At 49.9% G+C, this 17,818-nt stretch overlaps 1 protein-coding gene across 6 annotated transcripts in view; it reads right to left on the bottom strand.

Annotated features, from left to right (window-relative positions):
• Positions 1-17,818, bottom strand: part of LOC119445053 (autism susceptibility gene 2 protein homolog) — a 194,628-nt gene that overhangs the window by 136,245 nt on the left and 40,565 nt on the right. For all 6 annotated transcript variants that reach the window (XM_049663952.1, XM_049663947.1, XM_049663949.1 and 3 more), the window contains one exon: positions 11,431-11,466. In XM_049663952.1, the coding sequence (XP_049519909.1) occupies positions 11,431-11,433 (3 nt within the window). In that variant the 5' untranslated portion in view covers positions 11,434-11,466. The remainder of the gene's footprint in view (positions 1-11,430; positions 11,467-17,818) is intronic.

The following is a 17,818-nucleotide window of genomic DNA, read 5'->3' as shown; positions in this document are numbered from 1 at the left end:
CAACATTCAGTATAACAGCGAACGCGAAACCACGGCAGGTCAGAAAACACACGAACTCACCTCACCTCGCAAACTTATAAACAGCGAGAAGCTATATATAGACCAGGAGAAAACTGCGCAGACCAACAAATAATTCGAGTCGCGCCAGACAGCACTCACCGGCGAGCTATATCGGCTGATGGCGGATCGTGCAGGTCACGGTGCGGCGCATGCGCAGTGAAGAAGCGCGCCCGGCAGCAGCGTCTTGGACCGCCCGCGAGATCTTCGACATGAGGTCGAGACCGCGAGAAGGGCAGAACTGAACAATGAGCACGCGAGCGCTTGCACCATCCGCGCCCATACTATGTTCTACAGTCAAAGCCTTTCCCCCTTCCCACAATATTCGTTTTTCTTTCTTTCGTTTTCTGTCAGGTTCGCCGCACGGGAGGAGGTTAGGAAAAACAAAGCGCGTGGTTAACAACTGTTCGCAGCAGGTGTGCTACATTACAACGTCCCCGCCGTAAACGAACGACCCTGTTTCCGCTGCTTCCAAAACCTGAGCGTCCGTCCTTGCCCCGCATAGATCTCTGCGTCCCATCTATTCTTTATTTTTTCAACCTTTCCATCTTCAACCACTCGTTTCTATCGTCGCTGGCAGAACGCACTAAGCTTTCGATCCAGGCTCCGTGACGTGGATTTATTATTTTTTTTCTACCTAAGTGGCTACAACTAACCGCGCAGCACCAGTCGTCGTTCGTTGTTAAAAAAAAAAAAAAAAATAGTTCGAGAGCAGCCATGCCATTTCCGGCAGCTGCAGCAGTACATGGACGGGTAAGTGTAACTGCGCGTCGCGTTTGGTACGCACATAAATGCGCAGCTGCGTACGCGAAAAAGCTTCATACGATGCATTCCCGTGAGTTCCGTTGCTAAAAAAGAAACCGGCTCTAAACTGCACGCGCCCGTGTAATTACGGTGCAAGAGTTCTGTAACCTGCTTGTGCCCGAAAGGACCAAAATATTGATCGACCCGTTCAACGACTCGCGCCCGTCCTAACGTGCGAAAGAATCAAGGTCATGCACTACAGTTTCGTTCGACGTGACGAGAATTATTAATTGATCGATCGATCGTTTGATTTTAACGTCCCAAATAACGCAGCGAGGTATGGCGCCGTATGTATAGTGAGCAGTTGCCGATTAACTCTGACCAACTTTGGGTTCTTTAACGCGCATCCAATGCTCGATACGCGAGCGTGTTTTGCATTGACTTTTTTACGACCCATCGCGATGCGGCCGCATGCAGCCGGGATTCGAACCCACGGACCCCCTGCTCGGCAGCAGGATGTCTTATAGACAGTGAGCCAGCAACGGCGCGCTCGCCATACAAGTGGGATGGAGTGAACACAAACCCCGCTATAAAGAAGGAATCGGAAATGGCGCACGACGCATTTAGGATGAACAAAACGTACTTATTACCAGCGTATACCTTGCCTGCGGTTTCTCTTTGGCGGCGCAAAGCGTTTGTCGCGTAAATACCCGCGTTATCGAACACGGCGTTTACACGGAAACCCCTGGAGGCCGAAAGATTAACATCGCCTAAACGGAATCGTTCTCTTGAGCACGTACTGTTTTTGACCTTATATGTTGTAGGTAGAGAAGTCGGAGTGCGACTTCGAGAACTTGTTCGGAGCTATCAGCGATCTCTATTATGTTCCGCCGGGAGAACCCCCACGAAGAACCGCCTGCGGACACACCTAGAACTGGTTATAAATATACCCGCAACGGCGTAGCCCGCGTGCCAAAACCTGGTGCGCCTAGAAATCGAACAGGAAACGATATTACGATCGATAATGCGGTCGCCAAAAAAGAAGGCTTAATGCCTGTTTATGAGCCCCCGGGTGAAATAAAAAGGACAAAGAAACAGACCGCACGCGTTCGTTCGCATAACCGAGGCGTGCATTCTAAATTGCCCTTCAATTAAACATGCAGCAAGCACGCATGTGTGACGCAGCGAAATGTCATCGATATATTATTTGCACTCCGTGATCATCGATAGCGGCACTGAGGCAAGGGAGTGGAGGAGAGGGGAAGGGCTCGTCGGCGCGCTATCTAATGGCAGCTATTAGCACCGGCCATTACGCTACTCATCCGCGTCGAATATCAGCATTGAATGCGCCGTTCCGCAATCAAGAAGTTGCATCGGAGTCGACCAATAGCATGCAGCGTGCTTTTGCAGCGTTACCAAGACCACGGAAGCAGAAACGCGTGCATATCTAGGTGTGGTCCGCCGGTTGCTGTCTTACATTAGAGAGCTTTACCTTGCCTGTAAACTTTTTACCGTTTACGGCCTACCGGACGATGCCGCGTGGACGGCAGTAGCACTAAGCTGACAGGAACATCTAGTGACGCTTTGTCCAACTACAATGCGCCTGAAAGTTTTTATGTATCGCGTGAATGTTCTCGCCGAAGGAACGTCGTAGAAGCACTGCACGTTAACCATTCTGTCGCTATAAAAACAACGTTTTACACCATCAGTTAAGTAGAATATATAGGTCACCGCAGTAATGACTTAGTGTCCTATGGTTAAGCTTTGCGTCACAAGATGCCACTACCAGCGTTGTTGCTACCGTACACCTCACCGGTAACCTGTTATTCCGCAAACGCTAATACGTTGACAGACAAGTTAAAGCTTTCTATACCTTTACATGTGCGGCGGATCTCGGGTCTTTCTATACCGTCGCATATAAACGAACGCCGCTCAATGTCCTTGCCCGAGTACAGGGAAAATCGTGTCGCGTCCTCAGTCCTCACAAAGCCTGAGCAGTCACGTACGCCCGACTCCTATCGGCGCAGTAAGGCGGCGAGGCGATAATGTTTTAGAAAGCCGACGCAAGAGCACAAGTGCCACTAACTAACTTGGAACTTGTCGCCACGGCGAAAACCCCACACGCATGTTGACTCCGTCAAACTAGCGTCGCGTGACTCGCTATTCTTACCCAGAAGCTGTCGCTATGGCAATTACTACAAGAAAAGCAAAAACAAAATACTATCTTCAATCGCCGCAAGTGATAGACCCTTAGCGGTGGAAGAACTAGACAGTGAAGCGAGAAGTCGGACTTGGCTCACGCAAAACGATCGTCTTCGACACCAGAATCCACTAACGGTGACCTCTTGTGCAATTTAGATACTAGGGAGAAGACGCGCTGGCCTGCGGCAGAGCTTCGCACTCTTAACTCGTAAGGCACATCTATCCCCATACTAAAAAAAGCTCTACAATGTTTCGCCATCGAAACTACCTCGCAATGCAGTTCCGCTAGTTGTACGACGCGGAAAAGAACGAAAGAATGAACAAACTGAAGAAAGAAAGCAAACGAAGAAACATGCGAAGCAAAACGGTCTCCGCCTTATGGGCGGACAGAGCTTCGAACTTCCTCAACACGAACTCACATAGCGTGAAAACGGTTAATTATCTCTACAGACGGTCCATTTTACGGCAGCAAGAGCCGCTCAAAGGAAGAAAGAAAGGAAGGGAATAGGGAAGGGCAAGGCCGCGAGCGCGACCACACAGAAAGAAAGAAAGAAGAAAAAAAAAAAACTACATAGAAGCCCGACGAGAGACTGCCAGTTGTATACCAGAAATAAAACACGGCCACCCTTTCAACGTAAGCGGGGAGGGACGCGCGGCGGCGCGCGAAGAACGACAAACAGCCGCGACAAGCTGTTATAAGAGAGGCCGACGGAGGGAGACGCAAAGGTCTGCGCCGACCTCAATGCCGCCGCCGCCGCCGCCAAATCGCTTCCGCGGCAATAAAGAAGCGCCGAGAGGATCCTCCGTAAATAATACCTAGGGGCACGGCTTCGGGCGAGACGAGCGACGTCTCTTTGCAGCAGGAACGACGCGCGACAGCAGTTGCGGGTCGTAAAAAATAACAACAATAAAGAGACGACCGAAAGCATTGCAACTTAAAACTGCACCGTGCGCCCATGCGTTCAAATAAACGGCTCGTGGAAAAGGAATGGCCGCTTAGGAAGGAAGTTTTCAAAGAAACAAAGACCGGCGCAATCGAAGCAATTCCCAACGATAACAGATGTCGCTGCTAAGTGCTGCTGGGCCGCACATTGAAGGAAGAGAACAACGTTACGCCGAAACCCGCATGCCGTTCTCGAAAATTTGAAAGTTTACAAACGGTTTCGCGGGTAGTCCGTGGAGAACCTTTCGGCAATCCACCAAAAAAAGAGGTGCGAAGCCTGCCAGGCCGGCAACAACCACGAGTATCTTAAGTAAACAAAACACAGACTGACTGATTAAGGCTTTTCTGGCGCTCTGTCTCGCCTTTTCCAATGTACACACGAATTTCTAATGCCTTTTCTGAGCCATACGATGGCCAGGACATTATGCGGGCTACAGAGGAAGGCGAAATAATCCATCTGGGCACTTCTTTGCTCGCCTTTCCTTGCTTAGTTGTAAAGTTTCAATTTGCTGATGAAGCTAGAGCGTTCTTGGAGTAGCCGACCTCCATGACATCAGGCAAACTCTTTTTTTTTTCTCGATGAAATTATCTATCTCTCCTCTTAAAAAAGCACCACGGAGAGAGAGAGAAGAAAGAAATAATGAAAAGAAAGCAAAGAGGCTAACCATAGGTAGTTCTGGTTTCCTAACCTGCACGAAGGGAATGGGTAATGGAATAGAAAGAGAGAAAAGGGAGATATAAAAAGAGAAGTGGTGCTCATAAATACAGGCAGACTGAGTCGTAATTGTCGTCCGCCATAAACACTAAGTGCGCTTTAATGTGCGCTCACAAGTACATGCAACTAAACTCATCTGTAACTATGCATGCGCAACATAATCAGCACTGCAACTCGGCTCTCCATTCCTGCGCAAGCCCCGCCAAGTCGTCAGGACGCCCTGCATCTTAGTCTTCACGCCACACAAGACAGAGGCACGCAGTTTTTTTTTCCCCCACACCAAGCAGCGTACACACGAAAGGACCCATAGAGACGTCCGGGCAGCGCAGACTCGAACGAAGCCATCGCGCGGTCAACCGTCCTGCGAGTAATACGGGAAGCCCGCACTTGAAGTATATATAATCACGCGCAGGGTGGAGTGGCCCTGCAAGCTCGCACGAGTGGGCGCGCGCCAAACACGCTGGTCGAACGCGGGAGCGTGAGCGCGAGTGCGGGCCGACTCGCCGGCGGGTTTAATGAGGCGCGCATTATCGAATTAAAGGCTCCCACGAAGCGTTAACCGGGCCAGCTGGCCGGCCGCGCCCCTAGCGCGATGCGGGAGCCGGGCCACAGAGGGGCGGGTCTCCTTCACTGACAAAGCGTCGTCACCGTCCGCGGTCGGGTTTCGGATAGTTCGCATGCGGGAGGCGATGCCCGGGGAGAGAGAGCAGTGGTCGGACTCCCAGCGGCCCACTGCCTCGCCGCTTCTTTCTCGGCGCCCTCGTATAGTCGTCGTCGAGCTGTACGTGCGCCCCCTTCCACCACCCATATTCGTTCTTCCCCGCAGACACGAGTCGCAGTTCAACGGCCAGGGCTGCTCAGCTGACACCCCTCGCAGTTCATCAGTCAACCCTTAATTGCCCGCCGCCGCTACCGCTCTCCGCAGATTGGCGTATTCGTGTCAGCCAACACAGGCGCGCGCACACACCCACGTACGCGTGTGCGCCTATACTTCACCCGTGAAATGAAGGGGGGCACCGCGGCGCAAGCCAAGTAGTGGCGGGCCTCCAACAGCGCGATAATGAATCGTTCAAGCGCCGGCACGAGCGAGGCGCGTGCGTTTAGCTTTCAACGCGCTAACGACGACGACGTGTCAGCCATTGTCTCACATTGGCGCGCGCGCCTTTCCCATTCAGCGCGTTCACTGGGAACGACTACGCTAAATAGGACACTCCCTCCGATGCGACGAAATGTCGGCACTGCGTGGCATCTGATGTTTAATCGAAGTAGTACGCCGATGCGCGACCTTGCACACGCTAAACGCTTAAAACGGTTCGGCTGCCTGCATGGACCGATACGAAACGATTGCAGTCGATCAAAACGCGCGCCGTTGCGGAGGAATCCACGCCAACGCTTTAGTTCGGTGAAAAGAGTGCAGTCTGTCAACAGTAGAAGACAAATGTAGTCGTGGCTGCCGTTTCTCTACGGCTGACTCAACAGTGGAACATATAAAAGCGGAACCCTAGTTGCAGGGACTTAGCATTGTCGTGTTCCGAGTTCTTAAGCGAAACCTCATGCAAGTGATTGGTATTGTGTCTTCGAAATACTCGTGGACGACTTCTCAAACATTTAGACATTTATTGCTTTATTTCTGAAGGAAGCTCATTAACCTTCATACCAGCGGACAGCGAAGAGATAGACCCAAGTCAAGGTCACGGTTTACGCCGTAACAAGCGTCCAGTGACGTTGTTGCCCCCCACTGACACTGTGTCGTCCATGCGTGAGCAACAGTAACGAAACTGCTCAATTCAAAACGAACATGACTTAAAACGCCGTTTTACGCCACACGGGCACCTTCCCTTCCGTTCCTGAGAGCGCACGTTCTCGGCAAGAGGTGCGGCACTGCAGGGCAAAAACCAGTCACAGGAAGCAGCAAAGGCTCCGGAAAAGCGGGAAGCCTCCAGACCGCGACTACCACCGGCCCGCGGGCACTCGGCCGTCACATAGACACGCACACACACACGATAGGCGGAGAAGCCGCATCGATCTGCGGCGCGGCTGCGGCGTTGTGTACGTCGGCTACCACACAAAGACGCGAGGAGGAGGAGCAGGAAGCTGGCGGAGGAAGAGAGTACCGCTATACAACACCGCAAGCAACGGCGGCCAACACGCGAGGCGCCGCACGCCACGCTTGCTCGCTAGAGGCATCTTTCTCGCGCAGGGGGCGCAGCCCCCTCTTTTCCCTGATCGATCACGTCAGGCGGCCGGCAGCCAGGTTAGGCGAGGATTTGCGCGGTCTTAGAGGAAAATGCCCGGCGTTCTCGGGGCCGGTTATCCGGCGCCGTGGGCGCCAAAGCCCCCCCGTTCACTGTCCATCTCCCACGATCTCCTTGCGATCCCCCAGTCTTTCTTCTTTCTCTTCTCCCTCTGTCTCTCTCTCTCTCTCCGTCATCCCATTTCCCATTTTCTCGAGACGGGACACAGGAGGCAATATCCCTTGAGAATGCGCCTTCCAAGAAAGCCGCTTTCTATATATCTCATCTCGCCGCCGGATTGCCTATATGCGCTTTTCGTTTTCACACGGCGTGCGCGTGCGACGCTCTGGGTATATTCGAGCTCGCGTACTGTGGCCGACTCAATAACGGCGACTCAACAACTCCCTAAAACCAGTAACGAACGCTCAAATGGACTCGACAGGTGCCGCTATAACCACGTGTTAACGGAAAGAACGGATAAATGCGGTTCCGCTTCGCGATGTCTCACGCAAAGCAATGTAACGCCTAAGGTAAGCGCAATTCTTGACAGCTTCAGGCATGCAAGTTTAGCTCCGTGTAAGGAAAACGCACACAACAGAAACTTGTCATGAAAGCACCCTGGGACTCTTCCAGCTTCCTATGGACGCTTCAGTCTGTCACCACACCTTATATGTTATTCTGGAGATCGTCGCAGAGAGAGAGAGAGAGAGGGGGAGTGGGGCAGATAAAAGTCAAGGGAATGCAGGGAGGTCAACCAAACGGCACCTTTGGTTTGCTCCTCTACGCAGGAAAAATGGAATTGAGGGACAAAGCAATCAAAGAAAGAAAGAGAAAACACTCAAGCTTTCGATTCATCTGGAAGCGCGCATCGAAACTACAGTCGCTCACTGAAGTTATCCGAGTTCGGGAACTTCAGTAATGTGTGGTTTTCCGGGCTCACCAAGAAAAAGGAAACCGACAGCGGTGACATCAACCGACGAATCGGTGATTGGGACGACAACGTTCGACGTGCGTTAGCTTTAAGGACGAAATCGTTTCTGCTCATGCAATATACCCAAGTCCATCGTGTGCTAAAAATAGCACAGCGCCTCTATCTAATCTTATCAGCTATGCCAGGTACACATTTCGAATTCAAACGAACATGCACAAGGCGCGCATTGCGCAAACTTTGTTTTCCGTATGCGCACTGGGCTCCGCTCACCTATCACACACGCAGCGCTTGCAAATTTTGTGTGAGTGGCCGACTCGTGCACCTCTGACGTGTTATGTTTACGCGTGGAATCCGAGGTCACACATGGCGCGCCTTTGCGCCGTTGCGATGGCGGAGACCACGGTTTATGCATGCAACTGCGCCCATGTTTTGTATCTGTAACTGCTTTTGCCAATTCTCTGATCTTCCTTACCTTTTCAGTTCATTACTGGTAGTGGCGGTATAGCCAGCGCTTCGGAATCATGTTTCCTACGTTTTCGTCACTTAATAAACGAAAGGAAAGAATAGGTAAAATGCAATTTCACTGCAGTCCAAAATAATCTATACGACGCAGAACTACACCAAAAGGCAAATATGAGAAATTTCGTTGCCCGAAAGTAGTGAGACGCGTGAGTAGATGGAAAATGGCGAACAAGAAATACACGAGGCCCGATGAGTATATCAAGACATTGTTGCTCGGCTGTGCACTCAACAGCAGCGACCGCCCCAAGTCCCGCGGTCGCAAAAAAAAAAAAAAAAAAAAAAAAAAAAAGAAAAAAAAAAAGGGGGGGGGGGGGGGGTCTCTCCTGTATATACCATACACGCAATCGATTCTGCGACTGAAGCACCGGAAGCGCGGGGAACCCTGACGCAATTTCCGGCCGCGGGAGACGAATGGGAGCACGCGCGCGGTTGCTGCCCCGGATTCGCGTCACGGTAAGCTTCCTCCTTCAGTTTATTATTGCTTTTTTTGCGGAATTTCCTACTATACACCACGCACGCCTTTTCCCAAGCAAACAAGCACAGCGCTATGCAAACAGACCACCGAGTTTATTGATTCTCGCTCGAGTGTATACACTCCACGGCGAAAATACCGAGACGACTTCGGAAAACAGTTTTACGTGAGTAGCCCAACGCTTTAAGCCCGCGCTGAGCAGGACGAGCTCTCGCTGGAACTGCTGAAGCCGCGAGCGTGCCAATGAGAACGGGACGTTGTTTCTGCACTATATGCCTAGATAAGGTCCTTTCTGCCACACTTTTGTATTATCTGTGTACGTCTGTAAGGTAGTCTCTTCCCATATAACCCCTGCTTTAACCTACTTTAACACTTTTTTCTGACTTCACTGTCTGTTGTCATATCAGATGATTCATATCATAATGATAGCATATCACACGCAATGCGTGCGCGCGAGATCGCTAAAGCACGCTAAGAATGTGGAGCGTTTCTTTACCGCGCGTAAATACTAGATCTGACGTTTGAAAAAGTTCGGCAGAGACACTTAAGACTGCTTACGAGTGGGAATGCGAAAGCATTACACCGTTTGTAGACCTCGCAACACCATGAACGCCAGATGGCTGCGACATTTCGTGTGCAATGAGGCACGCACTAAGCACCCCTTTCATCAACCAGAACCGCGGAACCGCTGCGGCAGCGGGGAAGTGCGCTCGTATCGCACCCCCGAGGCCCGCCCGTGTTGGAATCCCACCCAGACTCAAACGTACCAAACTTTCGTTTCAAAGCCATTAATTTACATTGTTTACAGAGAAACTTGACGTCAATCCGAGCACATTTTACACGTGTTTTTACTTTTCGCGCCGTCGGCCATGTTTGGTACCATCTCTCGGTCACGCCGACTAACGACGGATTTTCGCGTAATGGGGCGCACGATGCCTTCGCATTAAAACTCATCAACGGGGCACGCTACTGCAGAGCCGCGGAGAAAAGACTACGAAGCCAACGCAGCTGCATATAGGTATACGCTATTGCGCAAAGGGGGGGGGGGGGGGGGGCAAAGAGCATGCAACACAGCGGTCGCTTATCGGGGGGACGAGAGCGAGACGGCCTTGCCCTTATCGACGAAAGGCCACGAGCCGAGCACGCCACGCGTTCCAAGCCGACCACTACGCGTACTCGACCGGCGTGCGGCTGCACCCGCACTCGAAGCCGCCACGCGGTCAACAAGAAAGCTGTTGGTTGACCTACCACGCAGAGGGAGCGCCGCAACCGCTTCGGAATGTGAAGCATCCCGAGCGGACAAAGCCGCGTGGACACCGCGCCGTGGAGCGAGTCGCGAACTGGCGCGCGACATATGGAAAGGGACACTGAATTCGTTTTGAAGCAATCGATTACTCCTGGCCATACTTGGCCCTTGCGCCATTAAACACCATACATCATCATCATCATCGATTACTCCTATAGCTCGTCAATGCTATCCTCCCAAACCGAATATATAGCACATTTTCTTTTTTTCTTTTTCTTAACGCGGTCAGAACATGTGGAACATACGCGTTTGCTTCCTTTCTCCGGCTATTATTTCCCCCTCTTCTTCCCCGTTTAGCCTTTCCCCGGTGAAGGGTAGCAAGCCAGAAGCTTCTCTTCCGGTTCTTGCCTTTCCCATCTCACTTTTTTTTTTTTTTTCCCTCTTACGTTACCCAGCAGTTCAGTTACTATATGACGTCATAAATGGAAATGTGGGCGTCCCCTAGTACGCACCACACTAGTGCCGGGCTCTGGTCGTCGCGAATACGCCAGCCAGCGCGGTTAAAACGGAACGGCGCAGGCGTGCCGTTATTCGCGAGGTCTGAGAAGCCCACTGTTAAATTACGCGGGCGTAAGTAAACCTACTTTTGCCAGTTAAATGCACGCTTTCCGAGGAACGAGTATACGCACACATATAACAACGCGATCTCCTGCCTTTTCGCGTACGTTAGGTTGCGTTCTAGTGAAGCTTTGCAAACACTCATTTCACCGTCTGAAAAAAAAAAAAAAAATCCCTCTCTTGATTTTTCTGCACAAAATCGTTCACCCGCAGGGGAAATACCCATTAGTATTCAAGCATTCATAGCAGCTTAAATTTCGAATAACGAGCACCAGGTTAACTTTTCCACGAGACGTATGCGCCTACATTAGATGAACCCCACTTTCTATTTCTTAATTTTTCTTTCTTTCTTCCTTTAATATCGCAGTATAGATACCTAGGAGTAGTAGATATCAGATGCCTCACTTAAGAGTGGGCGAACTTGTGTACTTTTTACCTTACCTCGTCTTTTTCTCCCTCCTCTCTCTCTCTCTCTCACTCTTACCCCTGGGAAGTAACGTCTTCTGTGAACGCATTAGCTATCCCATTTCCTTTCTGCCCCATACCAATGACTCCCTGTCCTAATGACCGTGCAGGTGCCCGTCAAGATGTCCGGCGTTTGTCCCCCCCCCCCCCTTTTTTTTCCTGTTCTTTCCATTACCCTAACCTCCACTACCTGTACGGAAGCTAACTAAATATTCAATAATATGTCCCGATAAATTAGACGAATGCAAACAAAGAAATAAAAAGAAGCCAGAGGTACTCACCATGTAGCCACGTCCGGAACTGGACCGCGTGCTGCACTGTAAGAGAAAAAAAAGAAGAAAAAAGAAAGGTCAGACGATTAGAGCACGCAACACACATCCTCTCCAATCTTCCGGTGCAAGCGCGGAACACAGTCCATCTCGTCCGAACGCTAAACGATCCCAATAATTAAGGCATCTGACGAGATGCGCCACTTTCCAGCCGTCATTCTCATTTCTAAAGTTTATAAACAAGCGCCGGAATGACTGACGAGCCTCTTGTCCCACTTACACGAGCATAATGACGCAAGTCGCTGAATGGGCAAATAAAGCAACAGAGCGAAGTACTCAACCTGGAGGCGCAGGACTCAAGACAAACACAAAACTAGTACTGAAGTAACTAACTAAGTGTACTCTACTTATCTACTGGTACAAATTTTCGGCAGCGGCGTAATCGTGAACAAGATTACGCCGCTGTCAAAGGTTTACGCCAGCAGCGAAGTAGAATATTCTCGGCTCTTTGGTTGCACTCTGCGCCACCAGGTGGTGCCACGACTACAGCCGCTTACGTTTATGCCCACACTCATCCGGCAAACCGACTGGACGCTAAAGCTCCCCACTGACTCACTTATATACTTTAGGCGTTCCTTTGTGCAAAAGATAAATACTTGCACGGCAATTGCTGTGAAAGATTCGCATGCGGCAAATAGCTATATAGGCCGCGCGACACCAAAAGTCCATAAAGGAAGTTATGGGCCCTATATATTCCGGCTCGTTTCTATTTTAAAAAAATACTTAGTTTTACCTTTCCTCACATGACTATAGTAATACGTCTGTAACGACATAAATTTAATATTCCAAGTCGTCATGCACAGATAGCACTTGCCGGTTCAGCTTTCGCCGTAACATGAGTAGCCGTTATTCGAAACATAGCAAATGTGCCGTCGGTGCAATACGTTTATGCGGCACGAGTAGTGAGAAAGTTCTGAATTCCTGATCTGTCAAAGCATGCCGCTTCTAAATGAACAGATAAATGTGTAGAACACAGAAGCTGCAGTATACTGCAAATCTGAATTCGAATCCATGTGCCTAGTCCTCCATCCTTTTTCTTTTTTCCCTCTCTCGCAAATCCTGTATCTTAGTAACCTCTTGACACCAAACTGGCAAGAAACAGGTGTTTTTGATAAGCGTTTCTGATGAGCGTCTTCTAAAGGTATGCGCAAAGACTAGCGCTTATGCTCTGTACTGTGGAAAGAACTTGAACGGAGGAGCATGTTTGAACCTATGCATCCATTTAGTAAGTAGAGAACTCGTGAATACCAATGGATGAGGACAATTATTACTCTGTTAGCGGTGTGGGCAGACGCGAACTGTCCGCTGCGGCTTCATATTAGTTGCAGTGTTATTTTTAAAATTTTTATCATTATCCTTTATTTCTTGCAACATAACATAGAGAAATGGAGAAGGCGAGGTACTCTCTCCACAGCGACCAATCTATAATGGACAGTCGAAGGAGATAAGCAGTAATGAAAGTGAACTCGACGGTGCGAGTACCGATAAGGATAGCGTGCTACTAGTGCAACGCCTCGCTTTCTCCCCGTTTTCAGGCGCAATATTGACGCTAGGTTTTACACGCTCTATTAACAAACCACCGCATTACACAATAGCGGCCCTTTTTCTGGCGCGAACACACTTTGGAACGTATTCACGCATATAACAAACACACACGCGCGAGTGCGGTATATATAAAGTATCGAGTTTTGAAGCACCATTGTGCAAATCGCAAAGCACGATCGACGACACTGCGAAGTTAAACTGCCGCGAACAAAGAGACCGCAATGTGCGTCGCGAAGGAAACGATCCATCCATGCAGAAATCAAAGGAAGGAGATTAAAGGAAAGAGGGGGACGCGTCCACCCGCGAGCCCGCTAATGAGCCGGTATCGATTGAATAACTATGTGCATACAAAAATGAAGCACACACAGTGAGACGAGAGAGACACGCCCCTGGACACTTCGACCCGATTAATGGAGCAATAAAATTTAACAAACATTAAAGCAAAAACGGATTGGTGTTCCGTTAATCAAGATTCTACCGAGGCGGCGATGAAAGAAAGAAAAGTATTTTAAATTTTTACCTTGGCATTTTGGTACGATCTTCCTGCTCTCGCTCTCTCAGCTCGCTCGCGATACTCAGTCAAAACAAAGCCCCAGAGTAAGAAGACAAGCTATGAAAGCTGCGTGCAATCTGAAACTCTGAAAGCCCGCCTGTCGAGTCATCGTTGAAGCAGCGTACCACAAAAAGGGCGACGCAAAACATTTAAACAGGTGCGCTTCCCGTCGCACGTACCGTGAAAGGGTAGAACGAAATGTGAAGGGAAAAAAAAAAAAAAAAAAAAAAAAAAAACACGGCGCGGTCGACATAAACCAACCAGCTTTGCCTTTACGACAGCGGGGTCGCACGCGCATGAACATTTCTTCCTTGACTTTTTTTTTTTTTTTTTTTTTTCATTGAAGAGCTGGGGGGGGGGGGGGGGTGAAAAAGGACATACGGACATTATAAAGAAGGCGCAATAAACCCTGCCGCCTCGTGTTAAAAAACATTCGCACCACAAAAGGCAACGGTGATTAATATGTCAAGCTTAAAATGGCGCACGAAAGTTCAGCGCTAATAATGTAACCGCCAGTCTGACGGCAACTGCAGTAATAAAAGAAATAAATAAGGCGTCTCTCGCGTCAGCCCTGCGAGCTGGCGTCACGATAAAGGTCGCACGCATTCAGACACCCACGTTAAGCTCCATAAATGGCACGCACGCGCGAGTGAACAAAGGCGCCAACGGAGCGTCTCGACAGCGCTATATACACGCAAAGAGGGGGGACACGCTATAACAATAAACAAATTCACACAGCCCACGAACTATGTACTAAAATAATAATAATAATAATAAATTCAACCGTGCACCATTTCCGAATGCAAGCTCTCTACAACTCGAAACCACACGCACGCACTTGGAAGCGGAAACAGCCGTCACTCGCCCGCCCATCTGGCCCCACCTCCGCCTCTTCAACAACGGCGCCGCGACCCAAACTCGTTTCAGGGTCCGGAGCTTCCGAACTGGCGACGGGCCAGCCACACAATCTTCCTCGGCATGCGAGTGAAGACGAAATGGACGCCTTCGATTCTCTCGAAGAAATACGAAACGGACGGGAGAAGAGAGAGATACGACAAGCAAGAAAGGGGGCATTCACGAAGTTCTTGCGAGAATATAGGATACAGTTTCGAAACGGATTGACGTTCGCAAAACGCGCGCAAACAGCTCCTAAAGCAAGCAAGCAAGAAAGCGGGACGAGGGTATTCCTGCCTCCACCACCCCAAAAACATCAAAACCACCACCACCCCATTCTGCTTTTCTCAAGGGACAGAAAACGCACGCGTCAGTTTTCGATTCCTCCATGGACTCCCTCCCGAAAGAACGTGCCTTATATATATATATATATATATATATATATATATATATATATATATATATATATATATAACGCGCGACCTATATAACACTTTGTGCATCCCCTCTCGTTCTCGCACACCTCGCGTCACGCTTTATACGGTCTCTTTCCCGATTTAGTTGCCTTTTTTTATCCGCGGTCGTACCGACGAAGGCAAACGTTATAGGAGTTCCTCGAACACACACATTTACCAATGTTGTAGAAGGAAGCCCCGGTCAATGCGTCGCGGCGAGCGACTTTTTTTAAGGGAGGGAATGTATTCGGTCTTTCGGAAAGAATTTCTTGAAATTGATCGGCTCTGTGTGCACTCCCGGCCCCTCCACCGACGTACGCAACCCCTCCCACACTCCTTTTCTTGGGATACACTTACATAAAGATAGAATATGTGCTTCGAAACTAATATTACAGGCAGTTCGCGAAACTGACAGGGAGAGCGCAAAGAAAAAAAAAAGAGCCTCGAGCACTATCGAGAAACCGAACATCCGCGGGTAAATAAGGCACAGAAAGAACGAATAAATAGAAACACGAATACGAGACGGGTTAGCCGTTTCCTTTGTGCGCGTCACGACTTTTCGGTGGAACAGGGGCGCTGAAGCTATAAACCGTACGGGTCGAACTCTGCGCTAACAACACGCAGATACTTGTACTCTTGCATGCGCGTGGCATAAGTATAGAACAGAACACACGCAACGGGCACTGAACGCATCGTTGATCGCTGGGAAGACGAGAGGGAATAGACGACTTCGCGCGCTATACAGAAAAACAGTGCTCCTTCAACCAACCCATGCTTTATCGTATAAGCTACGCGCTGTAGGCCGCGTATATATATATACAGGCGCCTCGCAAGCTATCCCTGCGTGCGTGCGTGCGTGCGTGCTGCATTAATTGCTATCTTCCTTCCGACATGCCATTTCTTGCGATAGATGGCATGAACGATGCCCGTGTTAGACTCCTGCATGCTCTGTGTTTCTGTTGGTCTCGTACGTGCGCGTCTCGTTATGATAGAGATTTTGCGCTCGGGCACAAGGACATTTTCTATTTGTTCAACGCTCAGCATTTTAGGTTCCTTGAAGAGCGGCGCTCTTGTAGGGCGTATTCACAGGCAGCTATATGTTTACAAGCCTATACTTCTGCCAGTAGTACCAGCAACACATTTTCCTCCTCCCACCATTGCACCAAACGCATGCAGTGCACAGCACTCACTTTGCGGCAGTGTAGCGCAGGCCGCAACAAAGCATCCCCCGACCCTCCGATTCTCTCATCACAGCCGCCGGCGAAGGTAGGGGTTTCAGCTAATATCCCTACTGAAACGTATCGCGTTCATTTCATAATTTTACGTATATTACGCGCGCTTTTCGCACAATTCTTATGCAATCTATACGGATTCCGTGTAATTTCATTTGAATTACCACAAGAATCGTATACGGGAAACACAACAAATAAATTATTGGACTGGCATGAGGAACGATTCAATGCGAGTACAAAATGAATCCGACTCCCCAAACGTCCAGCCCGAGACTGTATACAGCATAGAGGCAAAGCACGCGCCGTGGAATTGCGCGTTTCGAAAGCCTTCCGACGTCAGTTTCTCGGGTAATCAACACGTACTGCGCTCGAATTATTCTTTTCGCTATACTGCGCTCCGCCGCCCACAGATTGGCTCGCATTTATTAGTCGCTGTGCCGGCTTTAGATTAACGCTGCAATTTAAACAGCAGGTAACAGCTCTTGCAACACTGGCCGAGTCGGGCAACACCGACGCACTGCTGCTAAACATAGCCAGCTAGCGGTGATGACGCAACCCTCGGTGTAAGCTTCTGCAGCTGCGTCGACGCTTATTGGCGCCGACAGTTCGCGGACAGCGCGCTTTCGACACAGTTCTATTCTACGTGGTTAGTGTGCCAAGCGCTTAACTAATAAAAATAATGAAGAAGAAGAGGTTGTGGCATCTGGCGCCACACGCTGACAGCGTCCCACGCATCTTTCTCGCCCCTGCGCACTTTCGTGACCACGGCTTCCCCCGAGTTTCGAAATTTCACTACATTAACGCATTTCTTCGAAAAGGAATACGAACGCAAGTTAAAAGCATCTCGTGTCGGAACACACACTTATAACGAGCACCTAATGGAGTTACGTCATCGTAGATAAAGCAAGCGCCCCGAGGGCTAGAGCAAAAACACGTCAGACACAAGACCTGTCACTTGCAGCATCGTTCATTACGTGCTTCGCTACTTCAACGTGTATGCGGAGAACCGACAACACGTGGACGATGAATCGCACAGAAATATGGACCGAAACAGATGGGAGACAAGTTTCCGAGGGCTCAGCCTGACCGTCCGCTGCCTTTAATGAACACGGAAACCAAGACAGTATTAGTAAGTTAAAAGACAGAGAGAGAGAGTCGGTTTGACGGGTTTTCACTATACATACTTGCAAACGGGCGAATAAGGCTTCAGCTACGTCCTACACGGGTAGTTTATCAAGAAATACAAAACAAAATTAAGCGAACAACCGTATGGACCACGTAATGAAGTCCCAGGCGCCAACCGCGCGACGTGAAGAGAATCGTGAAAACACTGTACTCTAGTCAGAGAGTCGAATTTCACAGACGTTCGAGGCGGGGCGACGCCCACAGTTATACGACGGGGTCACCGCGAGGGTACGCGCACGGCGAAATAAAGGCGCGAGAGAGCGGGGAGGCTCGATTAAAACAGCGACAGCACCGGAACGACAGGCAGGCCTGGGGAAAAAAGAACGCCAAGAAAAACACAGCGCGCACGTCAGCGCACTAAATAGAAACTGCGTTCCGTGCGGGGGCGAGACAGAAACAGCAGCATCGACGGCAGCAGTCTAGTAATGAATACAAATCGACGAGCCGGGAGTGGAGCCGCCGCTGGAGAACCGCAG

The sequence above is a fragment of the Dermacentor silvarum genome, chromosome 3 (genome assembly GCF_013339745.2).
Source record: "Dermacentor silvarum isolate Dsil-2018 chromosome 3, BIME_Dsil_1.4, whole genome shotgun sequence".
Lineage (NCBI taxonomy): Eukaryota > Metazoa > Arthropoda > Arachnida > Ixodida > Ixodidae > Dermacentor > Dermacentor silvarum.
Note: the sequence above shows the minus strand (reverse complement) of the source record. Positions and strands in the feature narration are given on the sequence as shown.